This window comes from Pelodiscus sinensis, chromosome 12 (assembly GCF_052426305.1).
Source record: "Pelodiscus sinensis isolate ZL-2025 chromosome 12, ASM5242630v1, whole genome shotgun sequence".
NCBI lineage: Eukaryota > Metazoa > Chordata > Testudines > Trionychidae > Pelodiscus > Pelodiscus sinensis.
This window is the reverse complement of record NC_143063.1, coordinates 3,530,474-3,549,429: the sequence shown is the minus strand read 5'-3', so window position 1 is coordinate 3,549,429 and position 18,956 is coordinate 3,530,474. Positions and strand designations below refer to the sequence as shown.

The 18,956-nt window shown below is 68.1% G+C and overlaps 1 protein-coding gene across 6 annotated transcripts in view; it reads left to right on the top strand.

Moving 5' to 3' along the window:
• The window catches only part of NDRG4 (NDRG family member 4), an 82,415-nt gene extending 66,510 nt beyond the window's left edge, over positions 1-15,905 (top strand). For 4 of the 6 annotated variants that reach the window (XM_075940481.2, XM_075940480.2, XM_075940478.2 and 1 more), the window contains 13 exons: positions 502-622; positions 1,115-1,177; positions 2,071-2,131; positions 2,877-2,963; positions 3,524-3,580; positions 3,948-4,051; positions 4,957-5,013; positions 5,102-5,153; positions 6,331-6,378; positions 8,550-8,585; positions 8,955-9,006; positions 9,990-10,028; positions 12,564-15,905. In XM_075940481.2, the coding sequence (XP_075796596.1) occupies positions 502-622; positions 1,115-1,177; positions 2,071-2,131; positions 2,877-2,963; positions 3,524-3,580; positions 3,948-4,051; positions 4,957-5,013; positions 5,102-5,153; positions 6,331-6,378; positions 8,550-8,585; positions 8,955-9,006; positions 9,990-10,028; positions 12,564-12,718 (932 nt within the window). In that variant the 3' untranslated portion in view covers positions 12,719-15,905. The remainder of the gene's footprint in view (positions 1-501; positions 623-1,114; positions 1,178-2,070; positions 2,132-2,876; positions 2,964-3,523; positions 3,581-3,947; positions 4,052-4,956; positions 5,014-5,101; positions 5,154-6,330; positions 6,379-8,549; positions 8,586-8,954; positions 9,007-9,989; positions 10,029-12,563) is intronic. The other 2 variants (XM_075940479.2, XM_089781408.1) reach the window with 1 other exon arrangement.
• The last annotated feature ends 3,051 nt before the right edge of the window (positions 15,906-18,956 follow it).

Genomic DNA, 18,956 nt, shown 5'->3' with positions numbered 1-18,956 from the left:
GGTGGCTGGATTCTCAGTCCCACGCAGCTCTGCAGACGGCCGGCCGCTCTGAAAACAAGGCCGCTTACCGGCTGGGCGACTTGCCCAGGTCCACATTGGGGATGTTAAAAACGTTTTTTAAGACAAGCGTAGCCGCTGACGCTTTCAGCAGTAAGATGTTTACACGCGGGGCGGGGGGGGGGGAAGGAGGCAGCTCCGCAGGAGCCGGCATGTGCGGGGAGCCAGCTTTTAAGCCAGCTCCTGCAAGCACCGGCTCCCACGGAGCCGCCTCCCGCCTGCTCCCCGCCCCCTGCTGCCTCTGATGCCGCAGCAGCAGGGGAGGAGGGGAGGCTGGTGTGCAACCTCAACAGTCACCGAGGAGTGTCGTTGCTTGCGTGTGCGGTGAAAGTGCCGGCTCGCCAGCATTCACCGCGACAAGCGGAACGGCTCCCTGCCTCGTGGAACGGTTCTGACCTTTGGCCTCTCTCCCTTCCTCCGCGGGACGCCGCCCCGGCCGCGCAGACAAGCTGTGCTTCAACACCTTCTTCAACTTCGAGGACATGCAGGAGATCACCAAGCACTTCGTGGTGTGTCACGTGGACGCCCCGGGGCAGCAGGCCGGAGCCTCGCAGTTCCCCCAGGGGTAGGTACCGGAGGCCCCCCAGCCTGTCCTGGCTGCTGTTCGGGGAGGGGCCCGGCTCGTCGTGGCCAGGGGCTCGGCCTGACTGCCTGGCTCCTCTCCCTGGTTCATAAGGTGGGTCCTGCCGGGAACGCCCGGCCGGTGTCCTCGGCTAGGAGCTGCTGCAGTGCAGCGCCCGTGGGACTTGGCCTCCCTCAGCCTGGCCTAGTCTCTGCTGGGACCCTTCCAGCCGCAGGCCTTGGCTCACACCTGGGGAGGGAGGTGAAGGGCAGGACAGGGATGGCTGTGTGTCCCGGAGCGGGGAGGGGAAGGGCTGTGGCAGAAGGGGGGGCAGGCTGTGGGGAGGGGGAGAGGAAAAGCTCTCCCTCCCTAGAGGCATGGTGTGTGGGTCGGTGCCTACAGCCCCCCTGGCTCTCCCAGCCCCCCAACCAGGGCTGCCCCTGCATGGCCTTGCCCCCAGCCCTCCTGTTCACGCTGTGCCCGTCGTGCCCCCAGGTACCAGTTTCCATCCATGGACCAGTTGGCTGCCATGCTCCCCAGCGTGGTCCAGCACTTCGGGTGAGTGTCGGGGGCCTCCGGCCGTGTGGCGGGGTGGGGGTTGGGATGCGCAGGCGGCGCAGGGCTGGGAAATCGGGAACAAGCCGCCCCCCCCCCCCCGCACTGCGCGCTCAGAGCTGGGACTAAGGATGCCAGGTAACCGGGGGGTTCCTGGCTTCCCAGCCCGATCCCTGCTCCTGCTCCGGCTGCCAGACTGAGCTGGCCCCGGGTCGCTGCGCAGACCAGAGTCACTTCCCAGTGCAAGGGAATGCCCTGGAAACACCCCTCTGGGCCTGTCCCCTTGGGCCCGTGTCTCTGAATCCAGCCCCCGTCGGCAGGAAGCAGCCGATCGGTGCCCTGTGGAGAACAAGTCTCCAGGTCCTGCCTCACCAAAGCCACCCTTGTGCCTGGCCCTGGCCGGCTTCCTTCAGGGCCCACTCCGCAGGGAATAGGCCAAGGTGCCCGAGTACCCGTCTCATCCCCCTGCCCCGGGGTGGAGCCTGCGGCTCAGGGCCCCGTGGGCGGCGCGGACTCTTCTGTTCCCTTCCCGTCTGGCCTTGGTTTACAGGCTTCGCTGGTCAGACGCGGACAGGGAGGGCGGGGGCAGGGTATTCGGAGAAGAGGCGGACTGGGGCGTGGAGCTGGTCGTGGGGGCTTCACGCAGGACACGGGGAGCCCTCTCAGAGGGTGCTACCCAGCTCACGTATGCCACGAGGACTCGGATTGCAGGGGAGCAAGGGAAGCAGCCCAGGGTGTGTCTGGCGGCCCCTCTGGGAATCTCTCCTCTGCCCTCAGCCTCGTTTCCCTCTCTCTTGGCTGCTCCTTGCCCCTGCCTCAAGGCTCCGGGAAGAGCCAGACAGGCCTAGCAAGGACGGCTGGGAGCCCACGCGGACACTTCTGTCTCTGTCTCTCAGGTTCAAGTACGTGATCGGAATCGGCGTGGGAGCCGGAGCCTACGTCCTGGCCAAGTTTGCTGTAAGTGAGCCCTGTCTGGGAGCAGGGTTGCCAGACGGTTTAACAAAAAATAATTAATCCCTCCCACCACCACCCCCAAAAAAGAAAACACCGGGAAAAAATTTTGTTGGGGGGGGGGGGGAAGAGGGGGAGACCAACATTGTTGAGGAAAAAAAAAAAGGCCCTGTGCCTTTAAATGGCCCCGCGCTCCTCATTCTCCCGCCAGACGTGGCAGGGGAAAACTGGAAATACCAGCCATTTCGCATGTCCGGTATTTTCTGTTTGTTTTTTTACTGGATGGGGAGCCCGAATAACGGGCAGTCCAGGCGAAAACTGGGCAACCCAGAATCCCGTGGGGCAACCCAGAATCCTTTAGGGCAGGCTGCCACTGAGGGGGAGCGGATCCCGCGCCGCTCTGTGCACCCCAGCAGGAGCTCGCTGAGTGGCGGGAATCGAGCTCGAAAGGCGGGAGTGGCAGGTGGGCCCCCAGGGTGTCTTTGGCCACTGGGTACTGGGATAACCCCCAACCCATATCCGCCCCTCGCCTTGGGGTGCCAGATGCTCCGTCAGTGGGGATCTGAGAGCATCCTGTGTCCAGCCAATATCACCTCGTCCCTCCAGGGTTCGGCCTCGGCCAGTGATCCCCCCCCCCTTCCCACCGGGGCAGGGGGCAATCACCCTCCAACCCCACCTCGGCCCCGTGCTCAGCTCCCCAGCTGGGCTGGACAGTACCCTGGAGCAATCGCCTGTGTCTGCTTGGCTGCAGCTCATCTTCCCAGACCTGGTGGAAGGGCTCGTCCTGATGAACATTGACCCCAACGGCAAAGGCTGGATTGACTGGGCAGCCACCAAGGTGAGCAGCGTCCGCCGCTCGGGCGCAGGCCGGCCCGGGGGTCTGTCTGGCGCCCCAGATGGCAAACCGTGCCCAGGCTGTGTTGCCTGGTCTCGCCGCCCGCAGGCCTGGGGGCTCGGTGCCCAGGAGAGGAGGGCCAGGGAGTGTGGAGGAGCCATGCCAGCTGTCCCGGGGACAGAGGCCCCCTAACTGGGGGGTGTCCCCTGGAAGGGCCTGAAGGAACGTTTGGGGGGTGCGGGAGGAACCCAGCCTCCCTGAGGAGATCGGCCCTCGAGCCGGGCAGTGCAGGGCGCAGCCCCAGGCTCCAGCCGGCGCCCCGAGGCGGGGGAGGGTCTCGGACCCTTCCACCTCCTTTGCGGTGCCGCAGGCGTTCCTGGGCTCCAGCGCATCCTCCTTCCTTTCTGCTGCGCTGGGTCCGAGCGGGAGCAGCTCTTTGCCCTCCCCGCGGGCTCTGGGCCTGTCTCCAGCGACCATAGCGAGGGGGGGGCCTGAGGCAAAGGTGGGGGGGGGTCGAGCGGGCCTGGCGTCAGCGTAACACTCGTGGTCTCCTCCGCCCACAGCTCTCTGGCCTGACCAGCTCTTTGCCTGACACCGTCTTATCTCACCTCTTCAGCCAGGTAAGCGGGGCGCCCCGGACACGTCGCAGCTGCCCTGCTCGGCTCAGGATCTGGGCATGGCCCGGACAGAGTCCCCCAGCGAACAGCTGGCGAATCGGCACCCGGGGGCTTTGCTAGTGATCCCCTCTGCCATGCTGCCGGGACCTGCGGGGGATAACCAGGCCTGGACCCAAGACTTAGCCCCCTCCCAGCCCTGGACAGTTCTGGGCAACGCTGGGTCTTCCCCCTCCCGTCCCCTTACACTCAGACCAGTCCCTGTGCCCCCCTAGCCTGTCCTTCCCTGGCCCACACAAGCCGAGCCCTTCCTGCCCTGGGTTCCAGGAGCCCCCGCCTTCCTGATCTCGTTGCTCTGGCTCTGCCTGCACAGGAGGAGCTGGTGAGCAACACGGAGCTGGTGCAGAGCTATCGGCAGCAGATCGGGAGCGTGGTGAACCAGTACAACTTGCAGCTGTTCTGGAACATGTACAACGGGTAACGTGCAGGCACATGCACACACACGTCCCTGCCGCTCCACAGTGGGGCGGGGCAGCCCGGGCTGCCGGCCCCTTTGTCCGAAAGCAGCTCCCCGAGGGGCGGCGGAACCTCTTCCAGGTGGCTGCGGGCTCTGTGCTGCCACTGGGCCTTCCACATGCAGGGGGGCGCCTGACGGGGTGCCCCGATTGTGCCTCGCAGCGATTGGCCATAGTGAGCTGGGGCAGGGGGATGCGAAAGGCAGGGAGATCTCAGCCCAGCGGGCAGGTCCTGGTGCCGCAGAGAGGCCACGACTGTCGTGCGCTGTTCCTTGGGGCAGGAGCAGGAGACGCCGTGGGGGTAGCCAGGGTGGTTAAGGCCCGGAATAAATTACCCAGGGGGGTTGTGGAATCTCCGTCACGGGGGAGATTTCCGAGCGGGTTGGACACACCTGTCAGGGATGGGCTAGTCGGTGCTTGGTCCTGCTGTGGACTTGACGGCCTCCCGGGGACCCTTCCAGGCCTGCCGTTCTGCACCGGAGCGTGGTGGGGTGTGCGGCCCAGGGGGTTTTGAGAACAAGGCAAGGGGCCGTGTCAGTCAGCCCCACCCTGGGCAGTGGGGGGCAGGGAGGAGGCGGCCGGGGGCCAGGTGGGGTAGGCTGGGTTGCGCTGGCAGGAGGAAGATGGCCAAGTGTCTCGTTAGCCCCTCCGACACTGGGCTCGGTGCTTGTGCCGCTGTGACGCGCGCTGGGCTTTGGAGACCGGCGCTCCCTGTGGCTGCGACTTGGGCTGGGCTCGGCTGCCCTCTTGCTCCTCCATGAGCGCCCCTGGCGAGGGAAGCTGCTGGCCGGCTTTGCCCATGGCTGTTCCGGGAGCGGCGCCGTTTCGCTCTGGGCCCTAACCTCTGGCCCCCTCTCTCCCCCTCAGCCGCAGAGACCTGGACATTAACCGGCCTGGGACTGTCCCTAACGCCAAAACACTCCGGTAAGTGGCACCCTGCTCCCAGGGCGGAGGCTGGAACCGGGTGGGAAGGGCTAAGCCCCTGACTCTCTCCCGCTCTTGGTGTTCCCAGCTGCCCGGTCATGCTGGTGGTGGGGGACAACGCGCCTGCTGAAGACGGGGTGGTGAGTAAAGGGGCTAAGTTGGGGGGGGTCGCCCCCCCCCCGCTCGGATACTTGGATACCCCCCTGCCCAGCCTCTCGCGCTGTCACCCAGACCCTCCGCACCGGCTGCTCCCAGGCACCGGCCGTCACGCCGGGGGGATTTAAACCCGGCCTAAGGCAGACGTCCCGATTCGCTGCCCTGTCTCCGCGCCCGCCCGTCTCCACTGGGCTGTTCCTCTTGCCCGCGCCCCCGGAGAGCCAGTGTCTTCTCAAGCTGGTTGAAACCCCAAATCTGGCGGTTTGAGTTCTCCCGCCGTTCCTCCGCCTCCCTTTCTCCCCCGCGCCAGCCCCGGTTCCCTCTCCACCCTCGCACGCTCCTGTCCCGGCCCTTCCCCGACTGCCACGGAGCCAGCCCTTCCCTCGGGCGCTGCCCCACCTCGGGTCCCTTTCCGCAGGCAGGGCTGCTCTCCCCGAGGCCTGCCCCCCAGGTTCACCCCACGTCGAGCCCTGCGCCCTGGTCAGCTCAGGGAACCCTTTCGGGGACTTGCCAGGGCGGGGGGAGGGGCACCTCCCTGGCCCCACCTCCCTGGCCCCGCAGCCTGGCGTGACCCCAGATATGGTCAGCCCCTCCCCCTCCAGGCCCAAAACCAGCCAGGACCTGGTGGGCTGAAGGGGGGCGCCTGTTGTGGGGCCCAGCTCTGGAGAGGTGCCCCCGCTGCCCAACCCAGGGGCTGCTGCAGGCAGAGAGTGGGGGGGGGGGGTCCTCTCCCCGCTGTCGCCCCAGAGCACCCTCCAGCACCCAGACTGTCCCTCCCAGCCCATGAATGTTGTTCCATGCTGTGTCCTGCCCCCCCCCTGCCCGTGGGCGCGCCGAGCGAAAGTGGCTCCGCCCGGGGCGGGAGGGACGGGAGGGAACACGGTGCCCCGGCGAGGGGGGCGCGCTGCCCCCCAGGGCGCTGCCAGTGCCAAACGCGGAACCCCCCCCCCTCCCCGGCTCTGCGCCCTGCGTGCGCCCCGGGCCTGTCAGAGCTGGGCGGACGGGACCAGAGACCTGCTCCCCCCGCGCCCGGAGCAGAGCCGGGAAGCCGTCCCGCCTGGGTTGAACGTTGCCGGGGACCCCGCACGCGGGGCCAGCCCTGGGGAAGGGTCGTGAGTCCCCGGAGCTCCGCGTCCTGACCCCCTGCTCTTCCCCGCGCAGGTGGAGTGTAACTCCAAGCTGGATCCGACCAACACCACTTTCCTGAAGGTAACGTGGGTCGTCTGCCCGCGGGTGGCGCTGGGGACTGAGACGGGTGCAGCCGTCTCCCTCTGTCTGCCAGCGAGGCCTGGCCCGGCCCGCTACGCCTGCCCCAATGCCCCCGGCTCTGCCGGCGCCCCTCAGCTGCACCAGCCCTGGCCCCCCTCCCCCCGGCTCTGCCAACTCCCCTCAGCTGCACCGGTCCTCCCCCCCCGGCTCTGCCAGCGCCCCTCAGCTGCACCGGTCCTCCCCCCCCGGCTCTGCCGGCGCCCCTCAGCTGCACCGGTCCTCCCCCCCCCCGGCTCTGCCAGCGCCCCTCAGCGGCACCGGTCCTCCCCCCCCCGGCTCTGCCGGCGCCCCTCAGCTGCACCGGTCCTCCCCCCCCCCGGCTCTGCCAGCGCCCCTCAGCTGCACCGGTCCTCCCCCCCCCCGGCTCTGCCAGCGCCCCTCAGCTGCACCGGTCCTCCCCCCCCCCCCCGGCTCTGCCGGCGCCCCTCAGCTGCACCGGTCCTCCCCCCCCCCCCGCCGCTCTGTCAGCGCCCCTCAGCTGCACCGGTCCTCCCCCCCCCCCGGCTCTGCCGGCGCCCCTCAGCTGCACCGGTCCTCCCCCCCCCCGGCTCTGCCAGCGCCCCTCAGCTGCACCGGTCCTCCCCCCCCCCGGCTCTGCCAGCGCCCCTCAGCTGCACCGGTCCTCCCCCCCCCCCCCGGCTCTGCCGGCGCCCCTCAGCTGCACCGGTCCTCCCCCCCCCCCCGCCGGCTCTGTCAGCGCCCCTCAGCGGCACCGGTCCTCCCCCCCCCCGGCTCTGCCAGCGCCCCTCAGCGGCACCGGTCCTCCCCCCCCCCCCGCCGGCTCTGCCAGCGCCCCTCAGCTGCACCGGTCCTCCCCCCCCCCCCGCCGGCTCTGTCAGCGCCCCTCAGCGGCACCGGTCCTCCCCCCCCCCCCCCCGGCTCTGCCAGCGCCCCTCAGCGGCACCGGTCCTCCCCCCCCCCCCCCCGGCTCTGCCGGCGCCCCTCAGCGGCACCGGTCCTCCCCCCCCCCGCCGGCTCTGCCAGCGCCCCTCAGCTGCACCGGTCCTCCCCCCCCCCCCGGCTCTGCCGGCGCCCCTCAGCGGCACCGGTCCTCCCCCCCCCCCGGCTCTGCCAGCGCCCCTCAGCTGCACCGGTCCTCCCCCCCCCCCCCGCCGGCTCTGCCAGCGCCCCTCAGCTGCACCGGTCCTCCCCCCCCCCCCCCCGGCTCTGCCAGCGCCCCTCAGCTGCACCGGTCCTCCCCCCCCCCCCCGCCGGCTCTGCCAGCGCCCCTCAGCTGCACCGGTCCTCCCCCCCCCCCCCGCCGGCTCTGCCAGCGCCCCTCAGCTGCACCGGTCCTCCCCCCCCCCCCCCGCCGGCTCTGCCAGCGCCCCTCAGCTGCACCGGTCCTCCCCCCCCCCCCCGCCGGCTCTGCCAGCGCCCCTCAGCTGCACCGGTCCTCCCCCCCCCCCCCCCCCCGGCTCTGCCAGCGCCCCTCAGCTGCACCGGTCCTCCCCCCCCCCCTCCCCCCCGGCTCTGCCAGCGCCCCTCAGCTGCACCGGTCCTCCCCCCCCCCCCCCGGGCTCTGCCAGCCCCCTCAGCTGCACCGGTCCTCCCCCCCCCCCCCGCCGGCTCTGCCAGCGCCCCTCAGCTGCACCGGTCCTCCCCCCCGCCCCCCCCGCCGGCTCTGCCAGCGCCCCTCAGCTGCACCGGTCCTCCCCCCCCCCCGCCGGGTCTGCCGGCGCCCCTCAGCTGCACCGGTCCTCCCCCCCCCCCCCCGCCGGGTCTGCCGGCGCCCCTCAGCTGCACCGGTCCTCCCCCCCAGCTCTGCCAGTCTCTCTCAGGCCAGGCCCCCACCCCGTTGTGCCCAACCTCTCCTGCCTGCCCTGCCCCCCACAGCTCTGCTCCCTTGGCCAGGGAGGGGGGATTGACAGCTGGACACAGCTGGGCCCTGGCAGGCATAGACGGCCCCCGACCGAATGACGGGGGGTTCTGTCCTGTCCGGGACAGGGCTCTCTGGGCATCCTGCTGGGCGCCGGCCACCTCGCTGCTTCCCGGGGGCGGCGGAGCAGGGGGTTGGAAGAGGGTCTCTGTGGGGCTGGCGCCGCGGGGGGGCAGGACGCTGGCCCAGGCGTCCCCGGGGTCTCCACTAACCGAGTTCCATTTCCCTTCAGATGGCCGACTCGGGGGGGCTCCCACAGGTCACACAGGTGAGTCGCCCCCCCCCCCACCCTAAGTCTCAGCTCCATGCTACCCTGGCTCTGCGGCTCCTGGAGCCAAGGGCGGAGGAGAGCGCCGGCCGGCTCTGGAGGGGGAGGTGGGACCCCTGCGCTGCCCTGGGGGGGCCCCTCCTCTCCTCTGCCCCCACGGGGGTGGGGCAGCCCCAGCCCTGTCTAATGGTGGAGGAAGGGCGCAGTCAGGCCAGGGTCAAAGCTGCCCCTCCCCGGGGCATCCCGACTTCCAGCCCCGCAGAGGGGGCACCGCCTCTGAGAGCCCCGGGTTTGGTGAGACCCCCCCCCAGTGAGTCAGCAGCCGCCAGCGTCTTTCCTGCCCTTTCAGCCTCGTTTTTCCTCCCACAGCCTGGGAAGCTGACGGAAGCCTTCAAGTACTTCCTGCAGGGGATGGGCTACAGTAAGTGCGGGGGCCGGGGGAAGGGCCGCCCGGGGGGGACGTGAGGGGTGGGAACGTGCCGCTGCCCCGGTGCCTTTCCCACTGCGGCGTGTGCGTGAGGGTCCCATCTCGGCGGCTCTGCGCGCCCAGCCTGGCATGGTGCGGGACCCCCCGGCACGGCTGCCCACTGCCCTGCCCGCTCAGAGCCGCTGCGAGGGTGGGCCGCAAACTCCTGCCAGGCTCCTGGGCCGAGGGGACCCATGCCGGGGGGCGGGGACAGGACCAAGCTAGTTATGGGGCAGGAAACCACACTCAGGGAGACCACATGGCTGCCCCCCCCCCCGGGGCTCTCCGGGCGCCACGCTCCGTGGCCACGGCTGCTCTTTGCAGGTGAATTTGTGTCACCTGCCGAGGCCCGTCTGCTCTCCCGGGAGGGGGGCCAGGGAGCCCCTCATCCTTACAAAAACCCAGCCCCCAGGCCTGGTCTCCCCACAGACTGGCGGGAGCTGCGGGCACCTCAGGCGCCGGCCCCATGGCCAAGGGCATTAGCTGTGTGTCTCAGGCCGTAGGAGGGGGTTGGGGGGGTGGGAGGGCCAGGAACCGGCAGAACCGTCTCTCAGGCCGTGGCGGGGGGGCGGGGGGGCCAGGAAGCAGCAGAACCGTCTCTCAGGCTGTGGCGGGGGGGCCAGGAAGCAGCAGAATGGTCTGCCGGCTGCCCCTCGCCGAGGCCCACGCGACAGGCAGAGCCCCGGGGCTGAGCTGTGTCCAGTCAGAGCCCCCCTTGCCTTGTCTGGATCACTCTGCCAGCCCCGGGAGGGAGCGAGGGCCGGGGGTGTGAATGCGGGTGTGGGGGGGGTGTGACGTGTCCCACCAGCTGTGTGGCTCTCTCGCCCGCGCTCTCCGTTTTGTGGCTGCCGGGTCCCGTGGGGTGGGGCCGGATCGCCGCCTGACGCTCTCTTTCTCTCCCCACGCCCCCTCCCCCCGCCCCTCTGTCTCTCCCGTAGTTGCGTACTTGAAGGATCGGAGGCTGAGTGGAGGAGCAGGTACCCCCCTCACTGCTGCTCGCTCTCCGCCCCATCCGCTGCATGCGCCCATCCCCAGCTCCATGTGCATTGCTGCAGGCCAGGGCCCACCCCCCCGCACAGGAGAGGGGCAGGGGCTTCCCCAGGCTGGCTTCAAAGGAGGCAGAGTCAGGGGTGGGGACTGTGGTGGGGGGGCAGTAGCGGTGTGGGGGGCTGGGCCCTAGCGGCGTGGGGGGACGTGATGATAGTGGCGTGGGGGTGGTGTGGTAGCAGTTTGGGGACAGAACAGTAATGGCAGGGGGGAGGGTGGTAGTGGCGGGGGGGTGGAGCAGTGTGGGACAGGGCAGTAGCCTGTGGGGGCGGGTGGGGCAAGAGCGGTATGGTGGCGGGGTGGTAGTGGTGTGGGTGTGGGCAGGGGGAAGAGCAAGGGGCAGTGGTGTGGGGGTGTGGTGGTAGTGGTAAGGGGGCAGGCTTTAGCGGTGGGGGGCTGAGCAGTGGGGAGTGGGATGGTAGCGGCGGGGGGGCGGGTAGTGTGGGAGCAGTGGGGCAGGGAGCAAGGCGGTGGCAAGCAGGGCAGTAGGGGCATGTGGATGGCGTGGGGGCGGGGCGATAGTGGCCTGGTGGTGGGTGGGGCAGTAGCGGGGCGGGGTGGGAGCAGCATGGAGGAGGGGCAGTAGTGGGATGGGGGCAGGGTGGGAGCGGCGTGGGGACGGGGTGGAGGCAGGGTGGGGGCGGGGTGGTAGTGGGATGGGAAGGGGCGGGAGTGGGATGGGAAGGGGCGGGAGTGGTGCGGGGGCGGGAGCAGTGGGAAGGGGTGGGAGCGGCGTGGGGGCGGGGCAGTAGTGGGCGGGGAAGGGGTGGGAGCGGTGCGGGGGCAGGGCGGGAGTGGCGCGGGGGCAGGAACGGGGCGGGAGCGGTGCGGGGAAGGGGCGGGGGTGGGAGCGGTGCGGGGGCGGGAGCGGTGCGGGGAAGGGGTGGGAGCGGTGCGGGGGCGGGAGCGGTGCGGGGAAGGAGCAGGAGCAGTGTGGGGGCGGGGCGGGGTGGGGAAGGGGTGGGAGTGATGCAGGGGTGGGAGCGGTGCGGGGACGGGAGCAGTGCAGGGGTGGGAGCGGTGCGGGGAAGGGGGGGGCGGGGGCGGTGCGGGGGCGGGAGCGGCGCGGGGGAGGAAGGTGGGGAGCGCCCTCCTGGCAGTAGCCTTGGCTGGCGGCTGCGGCCCCTTGCACAGCTGGGTGCCGTTGGCTGCCAGCCCCTCCCCGTGCCCGGCCCCGGAGGCACTTGCGTGCGTGGGTGAGGATGGGCGCGGGGCCCCCCCGGCTGCCCCCAGAGCGGAGGAGCAGCCTGGCCCGTGGGCCTGGGGCCGCTGCCCCTCACGTCCCAGCGCCAGCCGCCCGGAGTGGTGGGAGAGCCAGTGGGGGCCGGCGCTGAGTCTGTGGCCCGGGGCCGTTGCTGTGCGGATCCCCCCCCAGCGGGCAGGGGAGGCCAAACGCGGGAGCAGAGCCCTGGCCGGGCCGGAGCAGCCCGTCTCCGAACCTTCCCCGGTCCCCCTGGTCTCCGCCCCGGCTCTGCTGCGGGAGTCGGCGCTTGGCTCCCCGGCTCGGGACCTGACGGGGCCGGGGCCATTCTGGCGCTGCGGGGGGCAGGCAGACACTCCTCCCCCCGCGCTGCTTTGCTCAGGCCCCAGGCGGGGTCTCGCCAAGCCCGGGGCAGACGGGAATCCCAGAACCGCAGCGTCCGGTGGGCTCCGACCTGCCTCTGGAATCCAGCTAGTGGGCGAGTGCTCACGAGCCAGAGACCGGCCACGGCCCCCGGCTGCAGCCAGACCGCATGGCTGGGCTATTGCGGCTCCCCCCGCCCGCCGCCAGTGCCAGGCAGAGCCCACGGGCCCCATGGTGCACGCTCCCAGCGCACGGGACTGACGAGCTGGGTGGAGCGGAGGAGGAAGCCGCCTCCTCTCTGCCCCCAGGCCCATGCGCTTCCGGCCCGAGCCACACGCCCTTGTGCGTTGCACGCTCCGGGGAACCTTTCACAGAAGCCCCGATTCTCATGGGCGCTCGCTTGCACGTCAGCATCCTCGTGCGAGGGGATTTTCACGGCCACTTAAGTGTGCACAGGGCAGCGTGCGCACAGGCCGGCGAGCGTCCCGGCCAGCTGGGAAAGACCCGATCCTCTGCCTGCACATCCCAAAGGGGCAGGGGATCGTGAGGTATAACCCCAGCGGGCAAACTCCTAGGGGGGATTGGTGGAGGTGGGGGCAGCGCCCTGCCTGCAGTGCTCGGCTCCGCAGGCTAAGGGGCAGGCGTCTCCTCCCCAAAGGATTAACAGAGCCCCCCTCTGCCCCCATAGGCCATCTCCGTTACACCGCATGCTGCAAGCTTAAGCCGCTGGACGCTGGCCTCCGGCGCCGCCCCCCGGCCAGGGGAAGGCGCCTCGCTGGGCGGGCCGGAGAGCCTACGGCTTCCCCAGTGCCGGCTTTGCTTGTGTGTCGTGCCTGCCCGAGCCCTCCCGGGCCGGGAGCGCACCCTGACCGCCTCTGTCCCCGTCCTGCTCTCCCCCCAGTGCCCTCGGCCGGCATGACGCGCCTGGCCCGCTCCCGCACCGCCTCCCTCACCAGCGCCAGCTCGGTGGACGGCAGCCGCCCGCGGGCCTGCACCCACTCGGAGAGCAGCGAGGCCATGGGGCAGATCAACCACACCATGGAGGTCTCGTGCTGAGGTTTCGGGTCCCTCCGCCGTCTCCTCTTCCGCCGCTGGAGCCATTTCGCATCGTCCTGCATCGTCACCCCCGCCCCGCCCCCGCCCGGCTCCCCGCTTCCTCTGTGGCCAGGGCGTCTTTTCTTTTACTCTTGCCTCCAAGGGGTGGGGCTGGATCCGCCTCGGTGCAGTGGGGTCGCTCTCCCCGGCTGTCGGGCAGCGAGCCGTCTCTCCGCCGGCCGCGGTGGGATTCCCCCGCTTTGCGCCCGGCTAAGGCAGGACGAGGAATCGCCTGCGACGGGCCCTGGCTTGTGGGCTCTGTCCAGGCACTGACGTAGCTGGGTGGCCCCAGGCTACTTCACGGCCCCCCCTTCCAGCGCCCCCCTCCACTGTCTCTCTTCTCCATTTGACCCACCCCTGGGAAAACTGAACCTGGAACCCCGAGAGCTTAAACACGAGCCCCTCCCTGCCACGGGAGCGAAAAAGCCTCCCTCAGTCAGCTTGTGGTCTCCTAACCCGGGTGGGGAACCTCACGCCCGGGGCCGAATGCAGCCCCCGGCTTGTCTGGATCCAACCCCCAAGGCTTAGACCCCCCCAGCATTGGGGAGCCCACACTGGCGCTGCCCCCCCAGGCTCTGGTGTGCATGAGGGGTGTGGGGAGGGTCTTTTTGCTTCCCACGTGGGGGCCACGTCAGTGAGGGGTTTGTGGGATTTTTGCGTTTCACTCGTGGGCGGCCCCCGACTGATGTTCCTGTGGGTCCGTGCCCCCCCCCCCCCGGCCATGCTCTAACCAATGGCTAGAGAGGGCAGTCCCCTGCGGCCTTTCCGTGGGTCAACACTCCATGGTATTGAGTGTCACTGAGCACTGGGACCCAGGGGGGGGTGGCTCCCTGGGACCTTCCTCCCGCCCCCTCTGGCCTCTCCATCCGAAACAAGAAGTAGAATTGTTGTAGAGCAGGAAGTGAAACGGCACGGCTGGGCGCTCGCCCCTCCTCACTGAGACCCTGTTCCCCAAATGCAGCAGGGCCGAGACACCCCAAAACCCACCCGCCAGCGACACCTGCAGGCTGTGCGCGCCAGAGATCCTGGTCGCAATCAAGCGCGCCCGTCGCAAGCGCGTACATGCCCCTGGGCACCCTTAGGACAGCGAGCTCCCAGGGTCGCTATACTGAGCCGGGGGCTTCTGGTGCGTGTGTTTGACCCGCATGCACACGCCCCCGTTGCAGTTCTTACGTGCAAGAAGGACAATCAACAATAACCAAAACCAGAGGAGACTCCCCCTGCCCCGTGTGATCCGAGATCCGCCAGGGAAGCCTCTTCCCGGCTCGTAGGGCCGAGGAGGGAAGCACGCTGATGCTGGGGCAGGTGGGCTCTGCAGGGGTTTTCCTCCCTCCCTTGCTGCGAGGGCTGATTCTGCTCCCGACACGCAGACGCTCCAGGAAGAGTCCAAAGGGGCAGCCGTTGTGGGTGGGGGACTGTCGTATTCGCTGGCTGCGCGCTAGGGACCGAGGCAGGACTTCGTCAGTGCCAGGCAAATTAAGCGCCAGATAAAAGTATCTTTTTGCACCAGCCTGCGTGGGGATCTTGGTTTCCGTATTTTGCCCCCCAGATTCCGGTGGGAATCCCATTGCAAATCCCCAGCCAGCAATTCCCCCCACGCCCCATTCTCATTGTGGCTCGCTCCATTCTGCATGGATGAGATCTGCCACCTGTCCTGAGGATCAGGGGCCTGGCTTGGCAGGGCTCTGGGGTCTTGTGCAGAGGAGGTGAAGGCTGATTGTAGTGTAACACATCCTTGGCCCGGTGACAGCGGGGAACAGAACACAGAGCCTCTTGGTCCTGAAGGCCAGCACCACACCCTCTAGCTAAAGGAGAATCTTCGTGAGCTGTTAGCAGTACGGGGCCCAGGACACACAGCTGAGCATTTCTCGGTCCATCCAGTAAATGGCTAGTGAGCCAGTTTGTTCCAGTGTTCGCTACTTGGTGTGCAGGGAGTGGACATCCCCCTAGGATGCCCCTGGCTGTCGCCACTTTTTGTCACCCTTCCTGGAGGGCAGGAAGAGACAGGACCCGTCCTCACATGTTGCTGGGATTAGCCCCGGGCTCCTTTCCTCACATGCCAGTGAGTGGCCGAGGGAGGCCGCAAACCCATGAGCCGTGCCCGCACGGGGGTGCCGTATTGTCTGTGTCAGGAGGAAATCGCTCCCCTTCCTGTTGTTTCTCCTCTGGGTCATCAGAGGACGTCAAAGGGACACCGAGGTCCCTGGCATTCGGGGCCATTTCAGCTGAGGCACTGGGAGGCTGCAGAGCCAGTTCATAAGGTATTGAGCATTCACCATCCCCGAGGCTGGGTCTCCAATTTCCTTGATTCCCCACCCCCAACTTCCATTCGGGTCCTTTATGACCACACAGGACTGGCTTGCCGCTCTAAGAGCTGGAGGGAATAGCCCCAAACTTCATCATCCTAGCAGCCAGAAGAAATGTTGTTAGACACACAGAGAGAGACCGTGTGAAGTACCCCGGGGCGTTCCAGAGACTGGGTCTCTCTCACACATCTTATCCAGGAGAGTGTGTGTCTGCCCTCTGCTTCCCGTATGGAGAAATCCAGAACACACGTGCCACACAAACACACACACGCATACTGCATTTCGATGGTTCAACGGTGCCACAACCATTCTAGAAACTCTCTGTGGTGTATTAGTTTTGTCCCAGACACTGTTTTTCCGTGTGCTTCCTTTGGAACATTAAATGTGAATGTTTGAAAGCTCGTAGGAATTCTTTTTACTGTAGATTCTGCTGCAATTTATCTTGGTTTTTTTTTTTTTTAGTGTGTCCTTTCAGATAATATATATATAAATACCTATATATAATATATATATATTGGATTTCCCCCCCCCTCTTTTGTTCTTGTAGTAACTGGTAACTGATGTGTGGTTTTAACATTTAAAGATGTTCTGCCTGTAATTTTGGTTGGGATTTGTTTTTGAGTTTTTTCAGTTGTTTCCTGCTTAAGGTGGAATTTTAATGACTTTCAAACTTCTCTGTACGAGGTGACCCCTTATATTTTTGTGCATTAAAGCGGTTGATGCTCCTAAAGCTGCATGGATGCCATGGTATGTATAGATGGCTACACATGCAAAAGGGAGCAGTGGTTGATGTAGAGAGGATTACTGTGCTGAAAACTAATAAAGACCTTATGAAGAAGCTAGCAGAGTCTCCTGCTTTTGTAGCGATCTGTGTTATGTGCGTCTTGGGGGGGGCAGCCCCCTCCAGAGCAGTGCCTGGACTGGTTCAGACTGGATTTAAGAGGCACAAGAGACAGAGCTTGTGGGACTTCTCCAGAATTGGTTCCTCTGAAATCGACGCCACTGAATCCCCAGGGGCAGGCTCTGGCCCTTGGCAGACATGTGCTCTGCCTTGGGGTTGGGAAGCGAAAGGGAAAAATGCACCATGTAGCTGCACCAGACCATGCTGGCAACGGGTTTGGCTGGCAGCCTTTCAGAGCAAACAGCAATCTCCGTTCTCTTCCATCTGACCCCTCCGCCCTGGCGTTTCCTGGGCAGGGAGCAGGGTGGCAGGGTTTTTCATTGATCTCCCTCCAAAGGACTGATCAGAATACTGATCAGCGCACAGTCAACCTGTGGAACTCCTTGCCAGAGGATGTGGTAAAGGCTAGGACTTTTAACAGGGCTCAAAAAAGAGGTTAGATAGATTCGTGGAGGTTTGGTCCAATGGCTGTTAGCCAGAATGGGTAGGGATGGTGTCTCTGTTTCTCTGGAGGTGGGACAAGGGAGGGATCGTGTGAGAATTACTTGTTGTGTTCCCTCCCTCTGGGGCACCTGGTGTTGGCCACTGTCGGCAGCCAGGACACGGGGCTGGATGGACTGTTGGTCTGATCCAGTCTTGGCCGTTCTCATGTTCTTAGTAAGGATGCGGAGTGGGACGTATTTTAGCAACTGGTTTAGGGCAGGGAGGCTTGTCAGGGATTTGAGGGGGCTTGGGAACCTTGCTCTCCAGCAGGCCCAGCTCCTTTGCGGGGGGACGGTGACGGGACCGCACACTGCTCCTGCCCTAAGCACTCCCATTGGCTGGGAACTTGCTGCTGGCAACATGGTCTGCGGTGCCAGGAGCATCCCCATGGCATTGCTGACCAGGATCTGCTGGAGGTAAAAGCCTCCTGCCCCGGCCCTAACCTCCCCCCCCCCCAAAGCTCTCTTCCCTAGCCCCACCCCCGAGCCCACGCTTCAGTCAAATTAGGGATGTGGGACAATTTATCGGTTAATCTTGTTGACTACACACAGCCCCCCTCCACTGCCTCTGATACAGAGGCATCAAGGGGAGAGAGCGGGAGCCAGTGCCCATGAGGAGCTGGCTTAAAAGCCGTCTCCCTCGATCACAAGATCTGCCTGCCCCCACCCCAGGTGCTGCTGCCTCTGAGGGAGAGGCAGCGGCATGGAGGGTGAGGGGGATAGGCTGGAGTCAATACGTGTGGGGAGCCAGCTTTTAAGCAGCAGGGGGGGCAGAGACAGCAGAAGCCAGTTCCCCCCCAGCATCGCCTCTATCAGGCGGTGGGGGAGGCACCGGACAGGGGCTGCTGCCATCCTGCACTGCTGGCTGCCCGGCAGGCCGGCTCCCGCCTGGCACCCTGCGCTGCGACAGAGGCAGCCACGCAGGGTGGCAACGGGCTCCCCGGGAGTGGGGACGGAGCGCACTGGCGGTCGGCTCCGGCCCAGGGAGCCTTCGAACGGTCGCTCCCTATGAAAAGCTGCTGCAGAGAACAGGCAACTCGGGGCCTGCCTAGGCAAGGCCCATCTCCGCGTTCGCACAGGAGTAACCAGACCCACCGAGGCCAAATGTCAGGCCCTGCGCAGGCCCTGGTTCCTGCTGACCCCTCCAAAGGAACGTGGGATGGTGGGGCCGGGGGGGGTCACACTAGGGTGCCTCTCTCCCGGCTTCCTCCGTAACTGGGGGGCAAGGGGGGCTCCCCCGGATCCAGGGGGCTAAATCCAACATTTAGCTCCTCGGAACCCCTGGTCAGTTACTGTCCAGCCCTGCGGCTGCCTGCCCGGCTGCCCTTCGGTCTGGGGTTCGCGTTTGGTTTTGTGTGGCCTGGCGAAGGCAGCACTGAACGAGTCGCACGCTGCCCGGGAGGGGGGTGACGCCTTCTGTTCCGGCCCGCCCCGAGCCCGCTGCAGAGCCGGGCTCCCCGGGCCGCCCCGAGCCCGCCGCAAAGCCGGGCTCCCCGGCCCGCCCCGAGCTCGCTGCAGAGCCGGGCTCCCCGGGCCGCCCCGAGCCCGCCGCAGAGCCGGGCTCCCCGGACCGCCCCGAGCCCGCCGCAGAGCCGGGCTCCCCGGCCCGCCCCGAGCCCGCTGCAAAGCCGGGCTCCCCGGCCCGCCCCGAGCTCGCTGCAGAGCCGGGCTCCCCGGCCCGCCCCGAGCTCGCTGCAAAGCCGGGCTCCCCGGCCCGCCCCGAGCCCGCTGCAAAGCCGGGCTCCCCGGCCCGCCCCGAGCTCGCTGCAGAGCCGGGCTCCCCGGCCCGCCCCGAGCTCGCCGCAGAGCCGGGCTCCCCGGCCCGCCCCGAGCTCGCCGCAGAGCCGGGCTCCCCGGGCCGCCCCGAGCTCGCTGCAGAGCCGGGCTCCCCGGGCCGCCCCGAGCCCGCTGCAGAGCCGGGCTCCCCGGGCCGCCCCGAGCTCGCCGCAGAGCCGGGCTCCCCGGGCCGCCCCGAGCTCGCTGCAGAGCCGGGCTCCCCGGCCCGCCCCGAGCTCGCTGCAGAGCCGGGCTCCCCGGGCCGCCCCGAGCTCGCCGCAGAGCCGGGCTCCCCGGCCCGCCCCGAGCTCGCCGCAGAGCCGGGCTCCCCGGCCCGCCCCGAGCTCGCCGCAGAGCCGGGCTCCCCGGCCCGCCCCGAGCTCGCCGCAGAGCCGGGCTCCCCGGCCCGCCCCGAGCTCGCCGCAGAGCCGGGCTCCCCGGCCCGCCCCGAGCTCGCCGCAGAGCCGGGCTCCCCGGCCCGCCCCGAGCCCGCTGCAGAGCCGGGCTCCCCGGGCATCGCTTGGGCCCCTTGCTGGGCGCCCCCTTGCACAGAGCCCTGGGGGCCGCCTCTGGACCCCGCCCAGCCGGGGGGGGGGGGTTGCCCTGCAAGGGCCTGGGGCTGCCCCTGCCCAGGGGGCTGCACGTCACTGGGGTCAGCCCCTCCCCCATCCTGCTGGTCCCGCCTCCGGACTTTTCCAGCGCCCTGGCCGGCCCGGGCGGGGGGAGCAGCCGGA